The sequence below is a fragment of the Cherax quadricarinatus genome, chromosome 2 (assembly GCF_038502225.1).
Source record: "Cherax quadricarinatus isolate ZL_2023a chromosome 2, ASM3850222v1, whole genome shotgun sequence".
Taxonomy (NCBI): domain Eukaryota; kingdom Metazoa; phylum Arthropoda; class Malacostraca; order Decapoda; family Parastacidae; genus Cherax; species Cherax quadricarinatus.
In genome coordinates, this window is record NC_091293.1 from 53198823 (window position 1) to 53219177 (window position 20355).

General features: G+C 43.0%; 1 protein-coding gene across 1 annotated transcript in view; it reads left to right on the plus strand.

Annotated features, from left to right (window-relative positions):
- Window positions 1-19302, plus strand: part of LOC128684142 (ATP-dependent translocase ABCB1-like) — a 214921-nt gene extending 195619 nt beyond the window's left edge. Inside the window, exon 30 of the mRNA XM_070089690.1 lies at window positions 18015-19302. Coding sequence (XP_069945791.1) covers window positions 18015-18206 — 192 coding nt within the window. The 3' untranslated portion in view covers window positions 18207-19302. The remainder of the gene's footprint in view (window positions 1-18014) is intronic.
- Window positions 19303-20355: the final 1053 nt, after the last annotated feature.

Consider the following 20355-nt stretch of genomic DNA (forward strand, 5'->3'; position numbering starts at 1 on the left):
TTATCTGGTTTCTTTACCAACACTACAGGTGAGAGCCACGGTGATGAACTCGGTTCAATTACATCGTTCTGGAGCATGGTATTACATTCCTCCCTTATTACTCTCTTAGCCTCTTCTGGGAGTCTCCATTGACGAGTTTGGACAGGTAAACTGTCACCTGTAGGTATAGTATGCTCAATCTGGGGCAGGAAGCCTATATCTCCTTCATCCATTGAAAACAACTTTGGAAAGTTCCTTAAAGCATTCTTTATTATTTCCTTCTCAGAACATTTTAAATGATTTAGATTTACATCATTAAATGTCTTTTCCCTTTTACTTTCGTCCTGGGTGGGAGCGGCAGGTGTCACTACCCTTTCTGGGACTCTGGTATTAAGTGCTCCACATTGTTGACCTCGGGCAGGTAGCTTAACGGAGTCAGGTTCAAAAATTAAGTCTTTGGGGATAATCTCAGCTGATGTTAACCTTCTACCATTCTTGAATCTTAACGCTTTACTTGTCAGATTTATCACTGGTATTAAGATATGTCTTTTCTCAGAAACCTGGGCTAGATGATGAGGCACCAGGAAGGATTCTAGCTTCCCAGCTAACTGTAAGATACTTCCTGGCTCGACCTTCCTTCCCACTGAACCTTTAATAAATTTGAATGTATTAGGTGGACATACCTGGTTATATAATACATGATCTGCATAATCTGCGTCTGCAGAGTTCACATTAGGTAACTGCGCTTCAAAAAGTGATTTAGATGGGGTTTTGAATAATTTATTACTCCTACTCATAGAAGCTACTATTGAGGGATGTTCTATGAATTTTATTGGAAAGGAAACCTCATCCAGTATCAGCCGACTGGTTCCCCTTCCTTTGCCATATGACAAGAGGAAGTCATACCTTCTGAGAAAATCCATACCTAAGAGTAAGTCCCCTGGAAACCTTACTCCAGACACTACTAAACAAGCGTGAACTTTATAACTTTCACCCAGTTCAAAGTACAGGTCCGTTTGTCCCTCGACATTAATATCATTACCATTTACAGCAGTAATATCTCTCTTAGCTTTGCTTATTTTACAACCTCTCCAGTTATTACATACATCTCGCTTAATTATTGACACCTGACTTCCCGTATCAATTAAAGCTACCAATTTTTTTCCATTTACTCTTATTTTAATCATAGGTCTTTCATCTTTGGTAACAAGGTTATCAGACCTATCTTTCTTAACCTTGTACCTTCTTCTTTCGTTAGGAACGAAAATTAGGGCAGTTGGCCCTAATATGGCCAATCCCGCCACACTCCCAGCATTGATTAGTTCTCCGAGCATTCTGTTTATTACGCCCACCAACGCCTGTCCTGCGGTGCGGGGGTATATACTTCTTCTCATTATTGGTTGTCGCCACATATGGCGACTCAGGTGTTACTCTCTCTGAGGCAACAATTCTATCTCCCTTTCTGTCTCTACCATATTCGGACTCGAGAGACATGGCATATTGAACTAGTTCTTCGAAGGTTTTAATCGCTAGTACCATAGCAACTCTAGTTCTCATCCAGACTGGCAACCCTTCACAAAATACCTGCTTTTTATAAAGCTCCAGCTGTTCTGCATTATATTTTAAAGTTCTGTTCACATCTTCCACCCTGGACCATACCAGACAACTGAAGTCCCTTAGAGTGTGTCCCTCCTTCAGTTGCAATTGTTCCAGGTATCGATGGATATTTTCAACTGATACTGCCGTCTGGAACCTATATCTTATAGCATCCTTGAAATTACTCCAGTCCTTTACGTTAATAAATTGTGGGAGACTAAATATGGATGCTGTATTATCTACAATTGCCCTGAATCCCAGTGAAACTTTCATTTTTTCATCAGATATATTAAACAAAATGGCCTCAATATTTTTAATCCAAGCTTCTACTTTGATATTTCTTTCGATGGGATTCCTCGGCAAATCTTCTACATGAAATTTCGGCAAATTTTCTAAATATGGCCTATCAACAATTACTGTCCCACACATAGAGGTTCCAACACTACTATCTGGAGCTGATGCCCCAGATAAAATCTTTTGCTGAAGCATAGGGTTCGTTGGGACGTTGAGTGGCTTGGTTAGGGAAGGATTGACCTGGGAAGGCTGGAGGCTCAGTGTTATTGCTGTTCTTACTGCTGAACAGCGGTTTAGTGCCGATGAAGGTAGCGTAGGTAGCAATGATACGGCCGTGGACTAGTTTGGCTTTAATTGGATTGGAGTGAGTACACAACGGGCAGTGTGAGGGAGTGACCGCAAGCCAGTCCGTGGAGGGGGAGCACTTGTGTCTATCAAGTTGGTCGGCCTAGGAGTGAGAGCGAATGGGCTGAGCCTCCCACTGACCTGGGTGAGCCTACAGAGGGCAGCACCTAAATGCCGCAAAATATGAACTAGTCAGAGCAGATGGCTAGGCTGTGTGTTTTGACAGTACAGGCTGTCTACATTTGCTCGGCCACGCACCTCGCGTCGTCCCGACGCGACAATACTGGTGGGCCCATAGGTATAAAGGAATTACTTACACTAGCTACACCAGAGAGGGACTGGCTTTCGCTCACTAGTAAATCAAAAATGGACATAAAAATGCAAATTATTAAATTCAAGAATAGGGCAAAGGTTAACTGGTGTTAGCAGGGTGTACACTGGCAAAAACAAAATTTCGCAATCTCAAGATCAAAATTAATGAACTTCACAAGTAATTTTGGTAATTAATGGTAAATAAGCAGGTTCCCAAAAATGCACTCAATAACTTGGGTATACAAAATAGCAAAATGCAATGCACATTGGTGAATATTCACAGATAAAACATAGAATATATGTAAAGCAATTAAATGGGGAACAGGAGAAAAGTGTAATGGGCTGGGCACAGATTGTATCACTGCAGGTAGAATAAACTAATACTTAAGTGCTTGAAGATTACACTTATTAAAGAAAAAAACACACACTAACAAACAAAACAGTGCAGGGTTGTCAACAATCTGTGGCTAACTTGCAGGTGCAACTAACAAAATTAACAGCACACAGGAATTGCAAACTGTGTGTGAGAGGTAAATTGTATAAATGGTTAACACTGAACAATTTAAATCAATAACTGAGGTGCAAAATGCAGAATAAAATACTGAAATTTAAAATGTAGGAGTGCAAAATAAATGTACAAAATTTAAGTAGCTGTGGATAAGTGGCAAAATGTACACTGATGACTAAAACTGAACAATTTACTGAAGTATGGCTTCAGTAACTGTAACTGTATTGGTGCAGGACAGTTAAATAATGTCACAAAATATTAGGAAATGCTAGGTAAGTCACTGTTTACTTAACTTTGAGTGCAGGAGATGGACGAAGGTACTGGGTGCTGCAGGTCCTGAAACTTTCAGTGATGCTCTAGTAACACTACACGCCTCGTAGCATTTGTATACTGCTATGGGGCTTCAATGTCGTAGGAAAAATTATCAGAATGGACTTGGGAAGAACAGGAAAGACCGGGGTTACTCTGTGGAGGTATAAGATATGAGAGAAACGTGGCTAACTCAGCGTGATCCACAGCTGTGCGTGGTTTGTTTACACTGGCAAGCGTGTCTGGGCACACTGACTGACTGCGGCTTCAGCACACGGAGAAAAAAACATTTACTGCACTACTCGAACGTGCTAAAAACAAGCTTAAGTGAAACTATGAACTGGGACGAGGAAGTTTTACTGTAACAAATCACTGGGGAAAACAAAACTGGTGATGAACTGGGAATGTAACAGCAAGGGAAAGAAAAAAAAATTTAACTGGGCAACACAAAAAAAAACTGCACTGGCTGGAGATACGTAGATGCTGAGTAGTTGTAGACACAATGATGAGTCACGAGCTGCTGTAGACGGCGTGGGGGCTGAACTAAGCTGGCTTAGGGGCTAAGCCAACTGGGTTCCCACGTGGTTAAGCCAGGTAGAACTTCTTGGAGGAAACTGGGAAGAACACAACACACATGGACGGCGAGATGGACGTCGTTGCGTAGCAGAGAAGGCTGTAGAGGAGGCTGGTGTGTTTACACGCTGCCTAGGGTATCAACCAACCCCAGAGCTGCCTCATGGTCACGTGTGGAGCCACACGAAGCCAACACACTAAACGACCTCACCTCTACTTCTTGTAGCTGAGAAGGGCGTAGGGACGCTGTAGGAGGCAGGAGAATGGTGCTGGAGAGTGTTGAAGGGCTGTAGAGAGGGTGATGAGGTGAACACACGTGACTGCTAAGGCTGGAGATGACGCCGTGACGCCTATGTCCAGATTTTGTGGGAAAAATCTAGGATGAAGATCTATCTCAGGTCCTGTCAAGACGCTGGGAGTAACAGATAACTCTTTAGGCCAGCAGGTGCGTTGGATGACGACGGATGATGTTGACTGGCGTCGACCGATGGTGTTGACCCCTCCACCCTGAAGAGGCTCACAATGCCGTTGACTCCACTGTCACCACTGTTATTGCTGTTCTTACTGCTGAACAGCGGTTTAGTGCCGATGAAGGTAGTGTAGGTAGCAATAATATGGCCGTGGACTAGTTTGGCTTTAATTGGATAGGAGTGAGTACACAACGGGCAGTGTGAGGGAGTGACCGCAAGCCAGTCCGTGGAGGGGGAGCACTTGTGTCTATCAAGTCGGTCGGCCTAGGAGTGAGAGCGAATGGGCTGAGCCTCCCACTGACCTGGATGAGCCTACAGAGGGCAGCACCTAAATGCCGCGAAATATGAACTAGTCAGAGCAGACGGCTAGGCTGTGTGTTTTGACAGTACAGGCTGTCTACATCAGAAGTTGGGGTTGGGTCGGGAGTCCCAGTATATTAGATAAGGACACATTCGGGGAAATATTGAATGGTTCCCCAGCTGTAGTTACACGTGTGGGTGTTTGGTTAGTATTTACAGGAACAGCATTGGGCAGGTGAACACCTGACACAGCTGGGGAAGCTATGGTTACTGAGGGGTTAGGTATACTAGTAACTGTAGAACCAGGCACAGAAGTGGGAACCCTAGAGGCAGCTACCCCAGGGACTTGGGGAGCAGGTACAACAATAGGGGATTGAGGGTTACTCATAACTTGAGCAATAACACTATGAAGCACAGAGTTAAGATAAGGATATATACTATAGTCAGCATTAACTGGGTTATTAAAATATGTAGCATCCCGGGTTGGTAAAGTTGATACTCCCGGGCTAACAGCAGTGATAGATGTATTAGATACCACTGGGGCCATAGTATTCGTGGTACTACTGGGGGTCACCATGGAACCTATATTCGTTCCTGAGCCTTGGGCCTGGGGATGGTTTGTCCCTGACATATGTACCCCTGAAGTATTATTTATCACTGAAATCTCATTTTCTTGATTATTTATACCCTCACTAACATTAATCGCTGAATCTTGCTGTGGAACCATGTTGTTAGACCCTTCACTTGAGCCTGGTGCGAGATCACTAACATTGACGTTAGCCTCTGCCATTCTGTTCACGAGGAACTTCACCTGTATCCTACTGGATCGTCTAATTGCAGTATTTAACGTCTTGCTACGCAAATTATATTTGGTCATCACCCACCTGACAAACATAAGAGTAGGATTGTCCTGGTCCATTCTTAAGGTTACGGTCACAGTTAACGGTAAAACAAATGATAGGTGACAAAGAAATTAATGTTTGGTTTTGATAGCCAAAACCGACCAGTCGTAAAGCACGTGAGCCACGTTTAATAATAAACGCTAAACCGCTGCCACCATGTGAGACCTCTACCCACTCTACCTGAGGAATCCCAGTGAGTGAGCACGTCTCCTGTGTATCCCAGTGCTTAACAGAATAGGGAATAGCATATGGAGGTACAAAATAAAAAAAATGGGAACTATGGCTATAGTTTACTTAATAACATAAAAGGGCTACATATACTGATGGACATTTACATAATATAACAATTGACCTATGAGACTTATTACCAGGGGGAAAGGTAGATGTTATCAGTAACATGGACTAGTACTCACTCTTAATTCACCGACCAGCTGGCCCGAGATTCCCAATGCGTGGTCCACTACACACGCGGCTGTCCAGAGCTCTCGCTTCCCGGACCTGTCACCAACAACCTCCTTGCTCAGCTGTTCCCTGGCTTATATCGTAGTCAAAGTACCCCCTCCCCAATGGGGTATGTACCATGTGTTACGACCTGATGCCGAGGTCTGACGCCATCAAGAACAAAAGACCTCAGACGTGGGCGTGACTACCCAACATTTGCTAAGGCAGGTGTGACCATATAATTAGGTCTCCCTAGAGACCTCACAAGCCCATCTGAACTGCATCACAACAAAGGTTTGAGTTACCCCATATAACGAATAGACTAGGATACCGAGACATAATAGAAAGACCTAGTGAACCTAATTTGTCAGCGGAACAACACAAGGATAGTGATTAACATAATGGAAATGGTTTAAAGTAAACTAAAATGTCATAACGCATGACGGAAGTGCCACACACCCTGAGTAGTGTGCTACAGTCATACGTTTGGCAGTGCTGCCAGGCAGCCACTCAAGCCTACCATAAACACCCACCCATCCACCCTATGCCTACTACCCACCTGACACCCACCCACCCACCCACCCTACACCCACTACCCACATGCTGCAAACTTGGTTTTTATAAATACATTTTGCATATTACTGTCACCAGTAGGAAAAAGGTAAAGTGGAAATAAGTTTTCTTCGTGGCATACATGTCGTGAGGGTTCGAAGGAGATATGAAGGTTGAAGAAAAACACACTTATTGGATGGTAACATTACATTGCACAGTGTGAGAAAGGGTACTAAACGTGCCTGTAGGCCTGTGCGTGAAGAACTGAGGCCGAGGTAGCACGTCCCATGCACTCATGCTGCATCCCGTGACGTCATACAAACAGTCACTAGGCCCACCAAAGGGGTGGTGTATGTAAAACATATGGATGGTACTATGACACTCAGATAAGCTATACATATACAGGGGATTCAGTAGCTATACTGACAGCTCGGTCATGTTACATATGTCATCTCGACATACAATACTACGCTATAGGCTGAACAGGCAGGTGGCTCTGGGCTGGACTCCCCCCACAGACTGTCTTGGTGGCTTGGCTTACTTTGCAAACCCGGGTCAACCCCTCAGAAGTAATGCAAACAAGCAAATAAAACGCTATTACACAGAGACTGACCAGTAAGTAGGAAGCAATAGGCTGGTGAAAGCTTGCTTGGGGTAGCTGGCTTGGGATTGTTGAGCGTCCCCTGTCTTGGCAGGCCTAGTGTCACAAGATGGTGACTGGCTCAGTAGAAATTTATCTCCAGAAATTGCTGTAATCATCAGAATTACAGGCCCTCCGCTGGCACCATTTGTCTTGGGGGTTCGAAGGAGATATGAAGGTGAAGATAAACACACTTGTTGGATGGTAACACTATATTGCAGAGTGTGAGAAAGGGAGCCCAACCTGCCTGTAGGCCTGTGCGTTAAGAAGTGAGGTCGAGGTAGCGCGTCCCATGCACTCATGCTGCATCCCATGATGTCATACAAACAGTCACTAGGCCCACCAAAGGGGTCATGTATATAAAACATATGGATGGTACTATGACACTCAGATAAGCTATACATATACAGGGGATTCAGTAGCTATACTGACATACAGAGTGTAGTAGGATACAGGCAGGATGTCAGTACAACATACCTGTGGGACATGTAAAATAATCCTTGGAAGGAAATCCAGAATCACATGCAACCTATGCTTTTCCAAACATCATATATCTTGTACTAGACTTAACACAGCCTCAAAAAATGACGTCGAACTAGCAAGGTGTTTTTGGTTGTGCAATAAAGATATAGAACTTTGGGCAGGTATCAGAAAGGTACTAAGGAAAGTAATAAAAGATAAAAATAATCAAGAAAACAAAGATGACCTCTTGGACAGTCTACCAAAAATATATATAAAATGGGAGAAAGAGATAGGAGTGAACCAAAAAATGAAGAATGCCCATACCACAACAGATGACTCGAAACTATCTAATCACCCACTGAAAAAAACACAGGAAGCAAAAGCATCAGTTAACCCAACCCCCCAACATAGTGCTAAACCAGACCCATCCCCCAGTCATAGCACTAATGCCCTCAGTGCTGATGCTAGCCCAGGCTCAGCCCCCAGCCCCAGTGCTGACTCAGTCTCAGCCCCCAGCCTTATTGCCAGTCCAGACTCTACTAGGGACCCTACCACAGTCACCACTAAAACCTTAAATATACAACCATCATTGCACAAGTCCATCGCCCACTTTACAGATGTAGAGGAGGAGTCTCCTTCTACTGGCTTGGGTACTGAGGATTATAGTGCAGTCCCATAACCTGTAGAAATTGACAACACACCTCCCAACAATTCTATCCAACCAAAAGTGAAATTGTGCAAATACTATGTTTGGGGCATCTGTAAGCATGAAATATCAGGAAAAAAATGGGACATGCAACTTTGAGCATCCCAAAAAAATGTAGTGACCTCCTGTCTAAAGGAGTGTGTCGTTCTTCTTCCTGTACTTTCTTTCACCCAAAAATGTCACTTCTCGGTCCTCCAAAAGCAGTGTTACAACATCAGCTGCCCTGCATACCATCTAAAAGGAACCAGGAGCCACGGACCCCACAGAACAAAAAATAGTAGCTACGGCAACCCAACTCCAGGTGATTTTTTTGTGGCAGGAAACGGAAAAAGAAAATGGAAGGAAATAACGAAAATAGTCCACCACCTTGGAGCCTTGTTGGACTGGAGGCACAGCCAATGGCCACCCATGGTCCTCCAGAACTACAATTACTGATGCCAATAACAAAAACCCCCAACAAACACAGAATACAACCTCATTTATATTTGCTAATATACAGGGTCTTAAGCCATCCACCAACAACAAAATACCTTTTATCAGTGGACTTCTAGAGGAATTTCATGCAATGTTTGCAGCCTTCACAGAGACCCACACAAATATCACTTTGACAGTGAAATATGGATAAGTGGGTACAACCTTTTTAGATGTGACAAAGAGAACAAGCAAGAAGGGGGGTTTGGCCTGTATGTCAGAGAGTTGCTCATCTGCACAGAGTTGCTGAAAACCACAAATGATGTAGTTGAAGTTCTACCAATAAAGATTGAGAACCAAAACCTAGTTATCGTGGTTGTGTATAAGCCACCAGATGCAACCTCACAACAGTTCAAGGAACAGCTACTGAAAATTGATTACTGTCTGGAAAACCTTTCAGCTCCATCCCCAAACATCTCACTGCTTGGTGATTTCAACCTAAGGCATACAAAATTGAAGAATGTAGCAAATAATGTTATAACAGAAACAATCCCTGGAGGCAGTGCAGATGAAAGGTCACACACACATGAGCTACTAAGTCTCTGCAATAAACACACCTTAAGCCAGCAGATAGTGGAGCCAACAAGACTAAAAAACACACTTGACCTTATCTTCACAAATAATGAGAACCTGGTAAGAGACACAACAACATCAAAAACAACTAATTCCGATCACATCTAATCAAAGTCTAGACTTACATGCACAGGGGTCCTGATCAGCAAAATGCATGTAACTGTGAATGTGTCTTAACAAAATACAACTCCAACAACAAGAACATCAACTGGGACCAGGTAAACCATGTCTTAAATAAAACATGTTGGGAAGGTATCTTAAATAACATGGATCCAAACCAGTGCCTTGAAAGGATCAACTTCCTGGCAGCTGAAGCATGTTCTAGGCATATTCCCTTAAGAAAGAAGAAGAGTAGGAGTAAACTGGAGACAGAAAGACGCTCCCTCTACAGAAGACGACAAAGAATCACTGAGCTCCTCAGAAACGCTAGAATATCTGATACACGGAAGGAAGCGCTGACCAGAGAAGTGGAAACAATCAAACTTAAGTTAAAGGACTCTTATGGGAGCCAGGAGAGACAGGAGGAGCTTAAAGCTATTAATGAAATTTAAATAAATTCGAAATATCTCTTTTCATATGCTAAAAACAAAGCAAATACCACATCTAGTATGGGACTTACACCAATGACAACAAAGAAATGAGTGAAATACTGAAATCCCAGTATGACTCGGAGTTTAGTGAACCACTAATCAGTCTGAGGATCGACAATTCAAATGATTTCTTCATGAATGAGCCTCAAAACTCCATCAATGTATGCCAGATTTCCGACATTACCCTAACTCCTATAGACTTTGAAAAAGCCATTGACAACATGCCCATGCACTCAACCCCATGCCCAGACTCGTGGAACTCTGTGTTCATTAAGAACTGCAAGAAACCCCTCTCACGTGCCCTAAGTGTACTATGGAGAAGGAGCTTAGACATGGGTGAAATTCCACTGTCACTTAAACCAACGGATATAGCCCCACTCCATGAAGGTGGCAGCAAAGCATTAGCCAAGAACTATAGACCAATAGCTCTATCGTCCCACATCATAAAAATCTTTGAAAGAGTGCTAAGAAGCATGATTGCAAACCACCTGGATTCCCAAAAACTGCACAATCCAGGGCAACATGGGTTCAGGGCAGGTCGCTCCTGCCTCTCACAACTACTGGCTCACTATGATATGGCCTTGGATGCACTGGAAGAAAAACAGAATGCAGACGCAATATACACAGACTTTACAAAAGTGTTTGACAAGTGCGATCATGGGGTAATACGTGCTAAAGGAATAACTGACAAAGTGGAGAGATGGATCTTCAACTTCCTAACCAATCGAACGCAAAGAGTAGTGGTCAACAGAGTTAAATTGGAGGCTGCCATAGTGAAGAGCTCTGTTCCACAAGGCGCAGTACTCGCCCCCGTCCTGTTCCTCATCCTCATATCAGACATAGACAGAGACGTAATCCACAGCACCGTATCATTCTTTGCAGACGGTACTAGGATCTGCATGAGACTGTCATCTATCGAGGACACGGTTAACCTCCAAGAAGATATAAACCAAGTTTTCCAATGGGCAATGGAAAACAATATGATGTTCAATGAGGACAAATTCCAACTACTCCATTATGGAAAACTGGAGGAGATTACTAGAACAGAGTATACTACAAACTCTGGCCATACAATAGAGCGGAAAAATAATGTAAAGGACCTGGGAGTAGTAGTGTCTGAGGATCTCACTTTCAAGGATCACAACAGTGCCACGATCACAAGTGCAAAGAAAATGATAGGATGGATAATGAGAACGTTCTAAACGAGAGATGCCAAGCCATTGATGATCCTTTTCAAATCACTTGCTCTCTCTAGGCAGGAATACTGCTGTACATTAACAACTCCGTTCAAAGCAGGTAAAATCGCAGATCTAGAGAGTGTACAGAGACCCTTTACTGCACGTATAAATTCTGTCAAGCACCTGAACTACTGGGAATGTTTGGAAGCACTTGACTTGTACTCGTTGGAATGCAGGAGAGAGAGATATATCATAATCTACACTTGGAAAATCCTAGAAGGAATGGTTCCGCTTCTGCACACATAAATCACTCTACGAAAGTAAAAGACTGGGCAGCCGATGCAAAATACCCCCAATTAAAAGTAAGGGCCAGGGGCGTCGTAAGGGGTGGGGGAGGGCCTCCCCGGGTGACACCATTTAGGGGGTGACACCATAGAGCCTCTAAAGGAGGTAACACTAATGCACAAAACCATGCTGCAGCAACCTAAGAGAAATATCCTTCGCTTCTATATAACCTATTATAGGATTAGAGTACAAATAGGCCTATACAGGGAAAATCATTGATTTTGATGCTGTGATAGATGATTTTGCAGGATTGCAAGCAAGGAAATTAAATATCAGATTCTTTGAGATGTTACCTGTACTCAAGGTTAAATCGGAACTAGTTTTTTTCTTTATTTTTCAAGTTTTTTTTTTTTCATTGTTGAAGATGAATTAATGTAGGATCTGTACTCAAAGTGGTATTTGATTTTATATTTCCTCAATATTACTACGATTATTTATTTTATCATTAATAAAGTTCGGTTTATGGCCTTTAAACATTCACATTGCTAAACATTAGTTACTGGTCATGCAGCAGTGACGTAACTGGAGTTTACTACCCCTATCCCCCCGCCCTTGGATTGCATGGGGGTGACACCAAAGATGCCACCCTGGGTGACGCAAAAGATTCCGTCCCGGGTGACACCAACCCTAGCGACGCCTGTGGTAGGGGCGCCATTGGTACACTAAGAGAAAGCACCATAAGTGTCCAGGGCCCAAGACTTTTCAACAGCCTCCCACCAAGCATAAGGGGAATTACCAATAGGCCCCTGGCTGCCTTCAAGAGGGAGCTGGACAGATACCTAAAGTCAGTGCCGGATCAGCCGGGCTGTGGTTCGTACGTTGGACTACGTGCGGCCAGCAGTAACAGCCTGGTTGATCAGGCCCTGATCCACCGGGAGGCCTAGTCGTGGACCGGACCGCGGGGGCTTTGATCCCTGGAATAACCTCCAGGTAGACTCCAGGTATATAGTGACAAGCATACAAGATAACGAGATAATGTAGGAGAGGTTAAAGGGTATTAGTGGAATTTAGATCATAGAAATATTGGATAGGCATAGAAGATCTCCATGTATGGCATATTAACCAACACTGAGAAAAATAGTAGACAACATTTAGGAAGAGATACTTCTGAGTACATCGGTAGAACATTCGAGTACCTCAGAGCAGGACATTTAAACGAAAAGAGCACATTGTATTCCTTTCTTTCATTATTTAAAAAGGTCACACAGAATAATAGCAATCCATGTCTACAGAATCTAATTTATTTTCTCAAACCATGTGGCCTGTTATAAACGATTAGGAAAAGCTTAGGGCTGGCTTTTTATATCTTATAATTTCATACTTGACATCTCAGAAACCCTCCTACCCCATATGAGGAGTAGGGGCATGATGGTAGGGTGGGGATGACACCGACCACTAACTCAGTCTAAGGGTAACCGTGGACGGTAACACCTACGCTACTCTGAGACCTCTCTCTGTGCTTAGGATGCTCCCTTGCAACATTGCACAGCTCCTGATGATGCACTGAGAAGTGTGAAAGTACTTGAGCTAAAGATTTCCACCCCCCATGGCTTGTCCTGCATACAGTATATATATATATATATATATATATACATATATATATATATATATATATATATATATATATATATATATGTGAATATAATGCAGAGAATCGTAGTTTGGAATATATATATATATATATATATATATATATATATATATATATATATATATATATATATATATATATATATATATATATATATATATATATATATATATAGGGAAGTACCACCTCTATGACTGGAATGGGGACCCTCATCCTCAGAGAAGACAATAAACGTACCCCAGGGAAAACTCAAGGTTCTCCCCGGAGCTGTTTGAAAATTTTCTTCTCCTACCACCCCCTACATTTGATATTCTATATGAACATTTATTAATAAACAGAATACATTTACAGAAACACATAAACATGAATACAATGGCACAATGTATCAAAGATCATGAATTTCCTCCAGCTCCTCCGAGGCTGGACGTGAGCCAAGTATACAGCAAACATTTTCCCTCTGGATGGCTATGCTGAGGTGCTGGAACATGAAAGTGGCTGCCCTTGGGTCCCTGGTGGTATCGATGAGTCTGGAACAAAATTCTTTAAGGAAACGTGTGACAATTTTTCCCCATGATCCCAAGGTCTCTGATCCCACTGGGACAAATTGATACTGATGGCTTATGTCCCTGTACTTGCTGATATTGTACTCCTCCCTGTGGTCAGCAGCTCCTCCCTGTCGCCCCACACTGTGATGGATATAGGTGTCAGCCAGTGTGGACACACAGGTATAGTCCCATGCTAAGAGCTTGCCATTCTTCCAAGGATAGATGGTGATCCCGTCGGGGCAGTTTGCTGGGTTGTGGGTATTGTTAGCTGCTAGTGATTGGGGCTCCCTCTCGGCTGGGCATCCAGCTGTAGCAAGGGTTCTCTTAATGATGTCGTTGACCTCATTGTGTCTTGCATGCCAGCCCTTGGTTTTGGAACAGTTAAGACCATGTAGACCGTATTGGTCTGCTTGCGCTTCGCCGCAAATACACGTATATTCTGTGTGAATTGGGGCAGCAAGGCGCAGAGCCACTGCAATACGGAGGGTCTTGGGGTCGAGTCGCGTTCCCATTGCCTATATGAGAACTGTTTGGAGGAAGTTCCCAGAGTGATGTGCGCTCACAGCCTGGAGATGGGCAATCTCCCTATCTGATGTTGCAGCCCTGAGCATGTTGGCAAGCACCTTTTCAGCGATCGGGCCATCCCAGCTTGACTGTTTGTGAGCCAGTGCTGCACTAGGGTTTGGTGCTGGAGCAGCAAGAGTCTTCCATTCAGTGATGGCGCTGGCATAGCCAGGGTCTTCTATTCCTGCTGAGTCACTGAGGGTATCAGGAAGAATTTGTCTTATCAACTCGTTTGATGCTATGGAAGAGGATAGGAAAGCTGATAGAGCAATCTGGGAGGATCTGCATACTCCTAGCCCTCCAAGCCTGACCGGAAGTGAGGTTTGCAACCACTGTCCATCTTCAAGGGAAAGATTCAATACACTCTCTAGCATGGTCTTAAGGAGAGAGTCATATTCCTTGAGTTTTGGATTGCTGAAGGCTGGGGAGCATCTCAGAAAGTAGGTAAGTTTTGGGATTGACAGGCACCTGGTGAGTAGGTAGAAGGCATCGTGTGTGTCAATGTCTTTCATCCTGCTTTCCATCGTCCGGAGGTCTGAGACTTTTTTTTCTAGGATCAGATCGATGGCACTGGACCCAAGAGCAGCACCAAGGAGAGTGCTATTGGCTGGATCAATGGCTCATGCTCCTGGTAAAACGGCGCTAATATTATGGATCATCTGTTGATTGGTAGAAACTATTTCACATTTGGTGGGGTTTAAAGAAAGGCCCAGGCTTTCTCCCATGTCTTTAATTTTACTGATGTCCTCTAGGAGGGATTCTGTTGTGCCAGCTAGGGTACCATCGTCCAGGAACCAGATATTGAGCTCGCTCGAGAGTGCTTCTGTGACTTCCTAGATGACCAAACAAAATAGAAAGGGGGCGAGAGGATCCCCTTGTTGCACTCCCTCACATGAGCCAGTTTCATGGTCCCCAAACAATAGTTTGGAAGTCACACTATAACACGATTCTATGAAGGGATAAAGGGAAGGGAAGTTTCTATAAACTGCTTGGAGAGCAGCATCCCTTCTGACTGAGTTGAAAGCGTTGGCAAAGTCCAATTTGACCAAGGCTTTTTCATCGGACATGTTTTTAATATATACTCGTGTTGCGTGGGCAGCTGATTCACAGCCCTCTATATACATACATATATATATATATATATATATATATATATATATATATATATATATATATATATATATATATATATATATATATATATATATATATATATATATATATATATATATATATATATATTAACAAGTCGGCCATCTCCCACCGAGGCAGGGTGACCCATAAAGAAAGAAAATCCCCAAAAAGAAAATGCTTTCATCATCATTCAACACTTTCACCTCACTCACACATAATCACTGTTTTTGCAGAGGTGCTCAGAACACAACAGTTTAGAAGCATATACGTATAAAGATACACAACATATCCCTCCAAACTGCTAATATCCCGAAACCCCCTCCTTTAGAGTGCAGGTATTGTACTTCCCATTTCCAGGACTCAAGTCCGGCTATATAAAAATAACCGGTTTCCCTGAATCCCTTCACTAAATATTACCCTGCTCACACTCCAACAGATTGTCAGGTCCCAAATACCATTCGTCTCCATTCACTCCTATCGAACACGCTCATGCACGCCTGCTGGAAGTCCAAGCACCTCGCCCACAAAACCTCCCTTACCCCTTCCTTCCAACCTTTTCGAGGATGACCCCTACCCCGCCTTCCTTCCCCTACAGATTTAAATGCTCTCCATGTAATTCTACTTTGATCCATTCTCTCTAAATGACCAAACCACCTCAACAACCCCTCTTCAGCTCTCTGACTAATACTTTTATTAACTCCACACCTTCTCCTAATTTCCACACTCCGAATTTTCTGCATAATATTTACACCACACCTTAGACAGGACATCTCCACTTCCTCCAACCGTCTCCTCGCTGCAGCATTTACAACCCAAGCTTCACACCTATATAAGAGTGTTGGTACTACTATACTTTCATGCATTCCCTTCTTTGCCTCCATAGATAGCGTTTTTTGTCTCCACATATACCTCAATGCACCACTCACCTTTTTTCCCTCATCAATTCTATAATTAATAATTAATCTCATCCTTCATAAATCCATGCATAGATATATATATATATATATATATATATATATATATATATATATATATATATATATATATATATATATATATATATATATATATATATATATATATATACCTGGAGGTTACCTGGAGGTTATTCTGGGGATCATCGCCCCCGCGGCCCGGTCCATGACCAGGCCTCCCGATGGATCAGGGCCTGATCAACTAGGCTGTTACTGCTGGCCGCACGCAGTCCGACGTACGAGCCACAGCCCGGCTGATCCAGCACTGACTTTAGGTATCTGTCCAGCTCTCTCTTGAAGGCAGTCAGGGGTTTATTGGCAATTCCCCTAATGCTTGATGGGAGGCTGTTGAACAGTTTTGGGCCCCGGACACTTATGGTGTTTTCTCTTAGTGTACCAATGGCGCCCCTACTTTTTATTGGCGGCATTTTGCATCGCCTGCCCAGTCTTTTACTTTCGTAGGGAGTGATTTCTGTGTGCAGATTTGGGACCATTCCTTCCAAGATTTTCCAAGTGTAGATTATGATATATCTCTCCCTCCTGCGTTCCAACGAGTACAAGTCAAGTGCTTCCAAGCGTTCCCAGTAGTTAAGGTGCTTGACAGAACTTATACGTCCAGTAAAGGATCTCTGTACACTCTCTAGATCTGCGATTTCACCTGCTTTGTATGGAGATGTTAATGTACAGCAGTATTCCAGCCTAGAGAGAACAAGTGATTTGAAAAGGATCATCATGGGCTTGGCATCTCTCGTTTTGAAAGTTCTCATTATCCATCCTATCATTTTCTTTGCACGTGCGATCGTGGCACTGTTGTGATCCTTGAAAGTGAGATCCTCAGACATTACTACTCCCAGGTCCCTTACATTATTTTTCCGCTCTATTGTATGGCCGGAGTCAGTAGTATACTCTGTTCTAGTTATTATCTCCTCCAGTTTTCCATAACGGAGTAGTTGGAATTTGTCCTCATTGAACATCATATTGTTTACCGTTGCCCACTGGAAAACTTTGTTTATATCTTCTTGGAGGTTAACCGCGTCCTCAGCAGATGACAGCCTCATGCAGATCCTAGTATCATCCGCAAAGGATGATACGGTGCTGTGGTGTATATCTCTGTTTATGTCTGATATGAGGATAAGGAATAAGATGGGGGCGAGTACTGTGCCTTGTGGAACAGAGCTCTTCACTATGGCAGCCTCCGATTTAACTCTGTTGACCACTATATATATATATATATATATATATATATATATATATATATATATATATATATATATATATATATATATATATATATATATATATATATATATATATATATATATATATATATATGCCCATTAATTAACTATCTTCACGTCCGTCTGCCTCACACATTTTCCCGTGAAGAAAATGCGGGTGTTTCTTTTACTTTTATCATTGAATCATTTTATCTTCGCTCCAACAGCTTTGTGTTATGATAAAATAAATCAATACTTTATCCTCTCCTTTAGTTTCTCAGTAGAGCGTAAATAAATAAATCTTTCATACATTCTCTGGGTATATGCACCGAGAGCTTTGTATCTTGAATGTTAGTGAATAGGTGATACGCAGCCTTGTTGACCTACGTGCATTCAACAGTCTTTGAACTTATATAATTTTCTTCAACATATTGTGTTGGCAGGTGGTGCAAGAGGCACTGGTGAGGGCGCAGAAAGGACGCACCAGTATCGTGATAGCTCACCGCCTCACCGCTGTCAGAGATGCGGACACCATCGCTGTGGTCGAGGATGGCAGAGTGGTGGAAACTGGCACGCACAACCAGCTGGTGAAGAACAGAGGACGATACTATGCTCTACACAACACTAACCTCTGAGGTAGAGGAGGTTCAGCAGAGAGGTTGCTGGTTTGTGTGCGTTCATGTGTGTGGGCGTGGTTCTGTGTATATGTTATGTGCACGCACATGAAATGATCTTTGAATAGTTGTGTATATGGTATATTACTACGCAGGAGTGCGGATAAATGAGTCTCTGCGAGGACTCGCAGTCAGCGGTATTTATGAGGCTGTGGAGCAATGACTGCTTATATTCTGGTTACACACATACAAACACACTCCCTCTCCTCTCTCTCCCTCCCTTTGCCTTTCTCTCTCACTCCCCTTACTCTGTTCTCTTTCCCCCATTTCTCTCCCCCTCTGCCACTGTCTCCCTCACTTCTCTGTCCCTCTCGCTCTCAATTCAATTCAATTCAATTCAAGTTAATTCTCTATAATGGTTACAATGTGGGGTTTACAGGTTTTGGGTATTTTGTGGTTTACATGTTATAAAATACTAATTATAGAGGGGGCTACTAGGACACCTAGCATGGCTAGGCATCTCAAGCAGACTTAGATTAATTCTTAACATTAAATCCTTACAGATTATGGTATTAAGGCTAAGTGACTACATCATAATTTGTGAGTTTAGCAATGTGAATGCTTTTGTTTTGGCACAATACAAGGTGTCTATATTTGAGTATCATAGGCAAACTTATGACTAGTTAGGATTTATTATTTTAAGGTTAAGATTAGTATTTCTGGGTTTATAGTCAGTGGGTGAGTGAGTAATTTTGAACCACCAGGTGGTTATTATGTAGTTAGTTGTCGTGGTGGATCAGGGAGATAAGATGTTTTCTAACTGTAGTTTTGAAAGTGATGAATGTGTCTGCAGTTCTAGAGTTTTCAGGTAGGGTGTTCCAGATTTTAGGTCCTTTGAAAAACATTGAATTTTTGTAAAGGTCTAGTCGAACACGGGGAATGTCATGGAGATGTTTGTGTCTGGTGTTATGCCTGTGGATCCTGTCACAACTATCAAGAAAGCGTTTTAGGTCAAGGTTAATATTGGAATTTAAGGTCCTGTAGATATAGATTGCACAGTAGTAAGTGTGGATGTTCTGAACAGGGAGTAAGTTTAGATCTATGAAGAGTGGGGGGGGGGGGTGTTGCCAGGGATGGGATTCAGTGATTATTCTTACTGCGGCTTTTTGTTGGGTTATTATTGGCTTTAGGTGTGTTGCTGCAGTTCTACCCAAAGCACACATAGCATAGGTGAGGTATGGATATATATGTGAATGGTATAGTGTGAGAAGGGCAATTTGCAGCACATAGTATCGTATCTTGGAGAGGATCCCCACCGTTTTGGATACTTTTTTTGTTATGTGTTGGATATAGGTGCTGAAATTTAGGTTGTTGTCGAGGTATAGGCCAAGGAATTTGCCCTCATTATGTCTGGCAATTAGACACATACACACACACAAACACACACACACACACACACACAAACACACACACAAGGCTATCAAGAGCCACTGGAAAAATCAAGGGAGAAACTGACCACATACAGGCAGGATCCAGAGTCACAGAGGGTGAGGCAATGGGAGGAAGAAAGGGCAAAATCAGTGTTTATCCATGGGCTTCAGGAGAGAGAGGAAAGGACACACACTGAAAGGAAGCAGGAAGAAAGAAAGGAGATTGAGAAAATCATCACAGAAATAGGTGAAGAGATGGACGAGATTGTAAATTTTCAGAGAATAGGGGGGTACTCGAAGGGGAGAAACCGACCAATCAAGCTGATTCTCAGGACGGAAACAGTGCAGAACAGGATCCTCCAAGAGAAACCACGATTGAAATACTCGGAAGAGTACAAGAGGGTGTTCCTAGACAGAGACAGAACAAAATCAGAACGACAGCAGCTGAGGGAGAGGACAAAAAAGCGAAAGGAGCTAGGAAAAGAGACAAGGAGGGAACCAGCAGAGGTCAGTCAGAGCAGGACAGAACAGCAAGGGCAAGCACACACACAACTACTCTCAGAACCATACAACCTATCACACCATCCCAACACACACTACAATCCATACCCACAGCCTCCACCCAACACCGAGCTATAGAATCCCACAGTATGCCACCAGGTCTCCCACCCTCACAGGCCCCCCAAACCACAGTGTTGGAAAGGAAACTGAAGGTATGGTACACAAACGCTGATGGAATA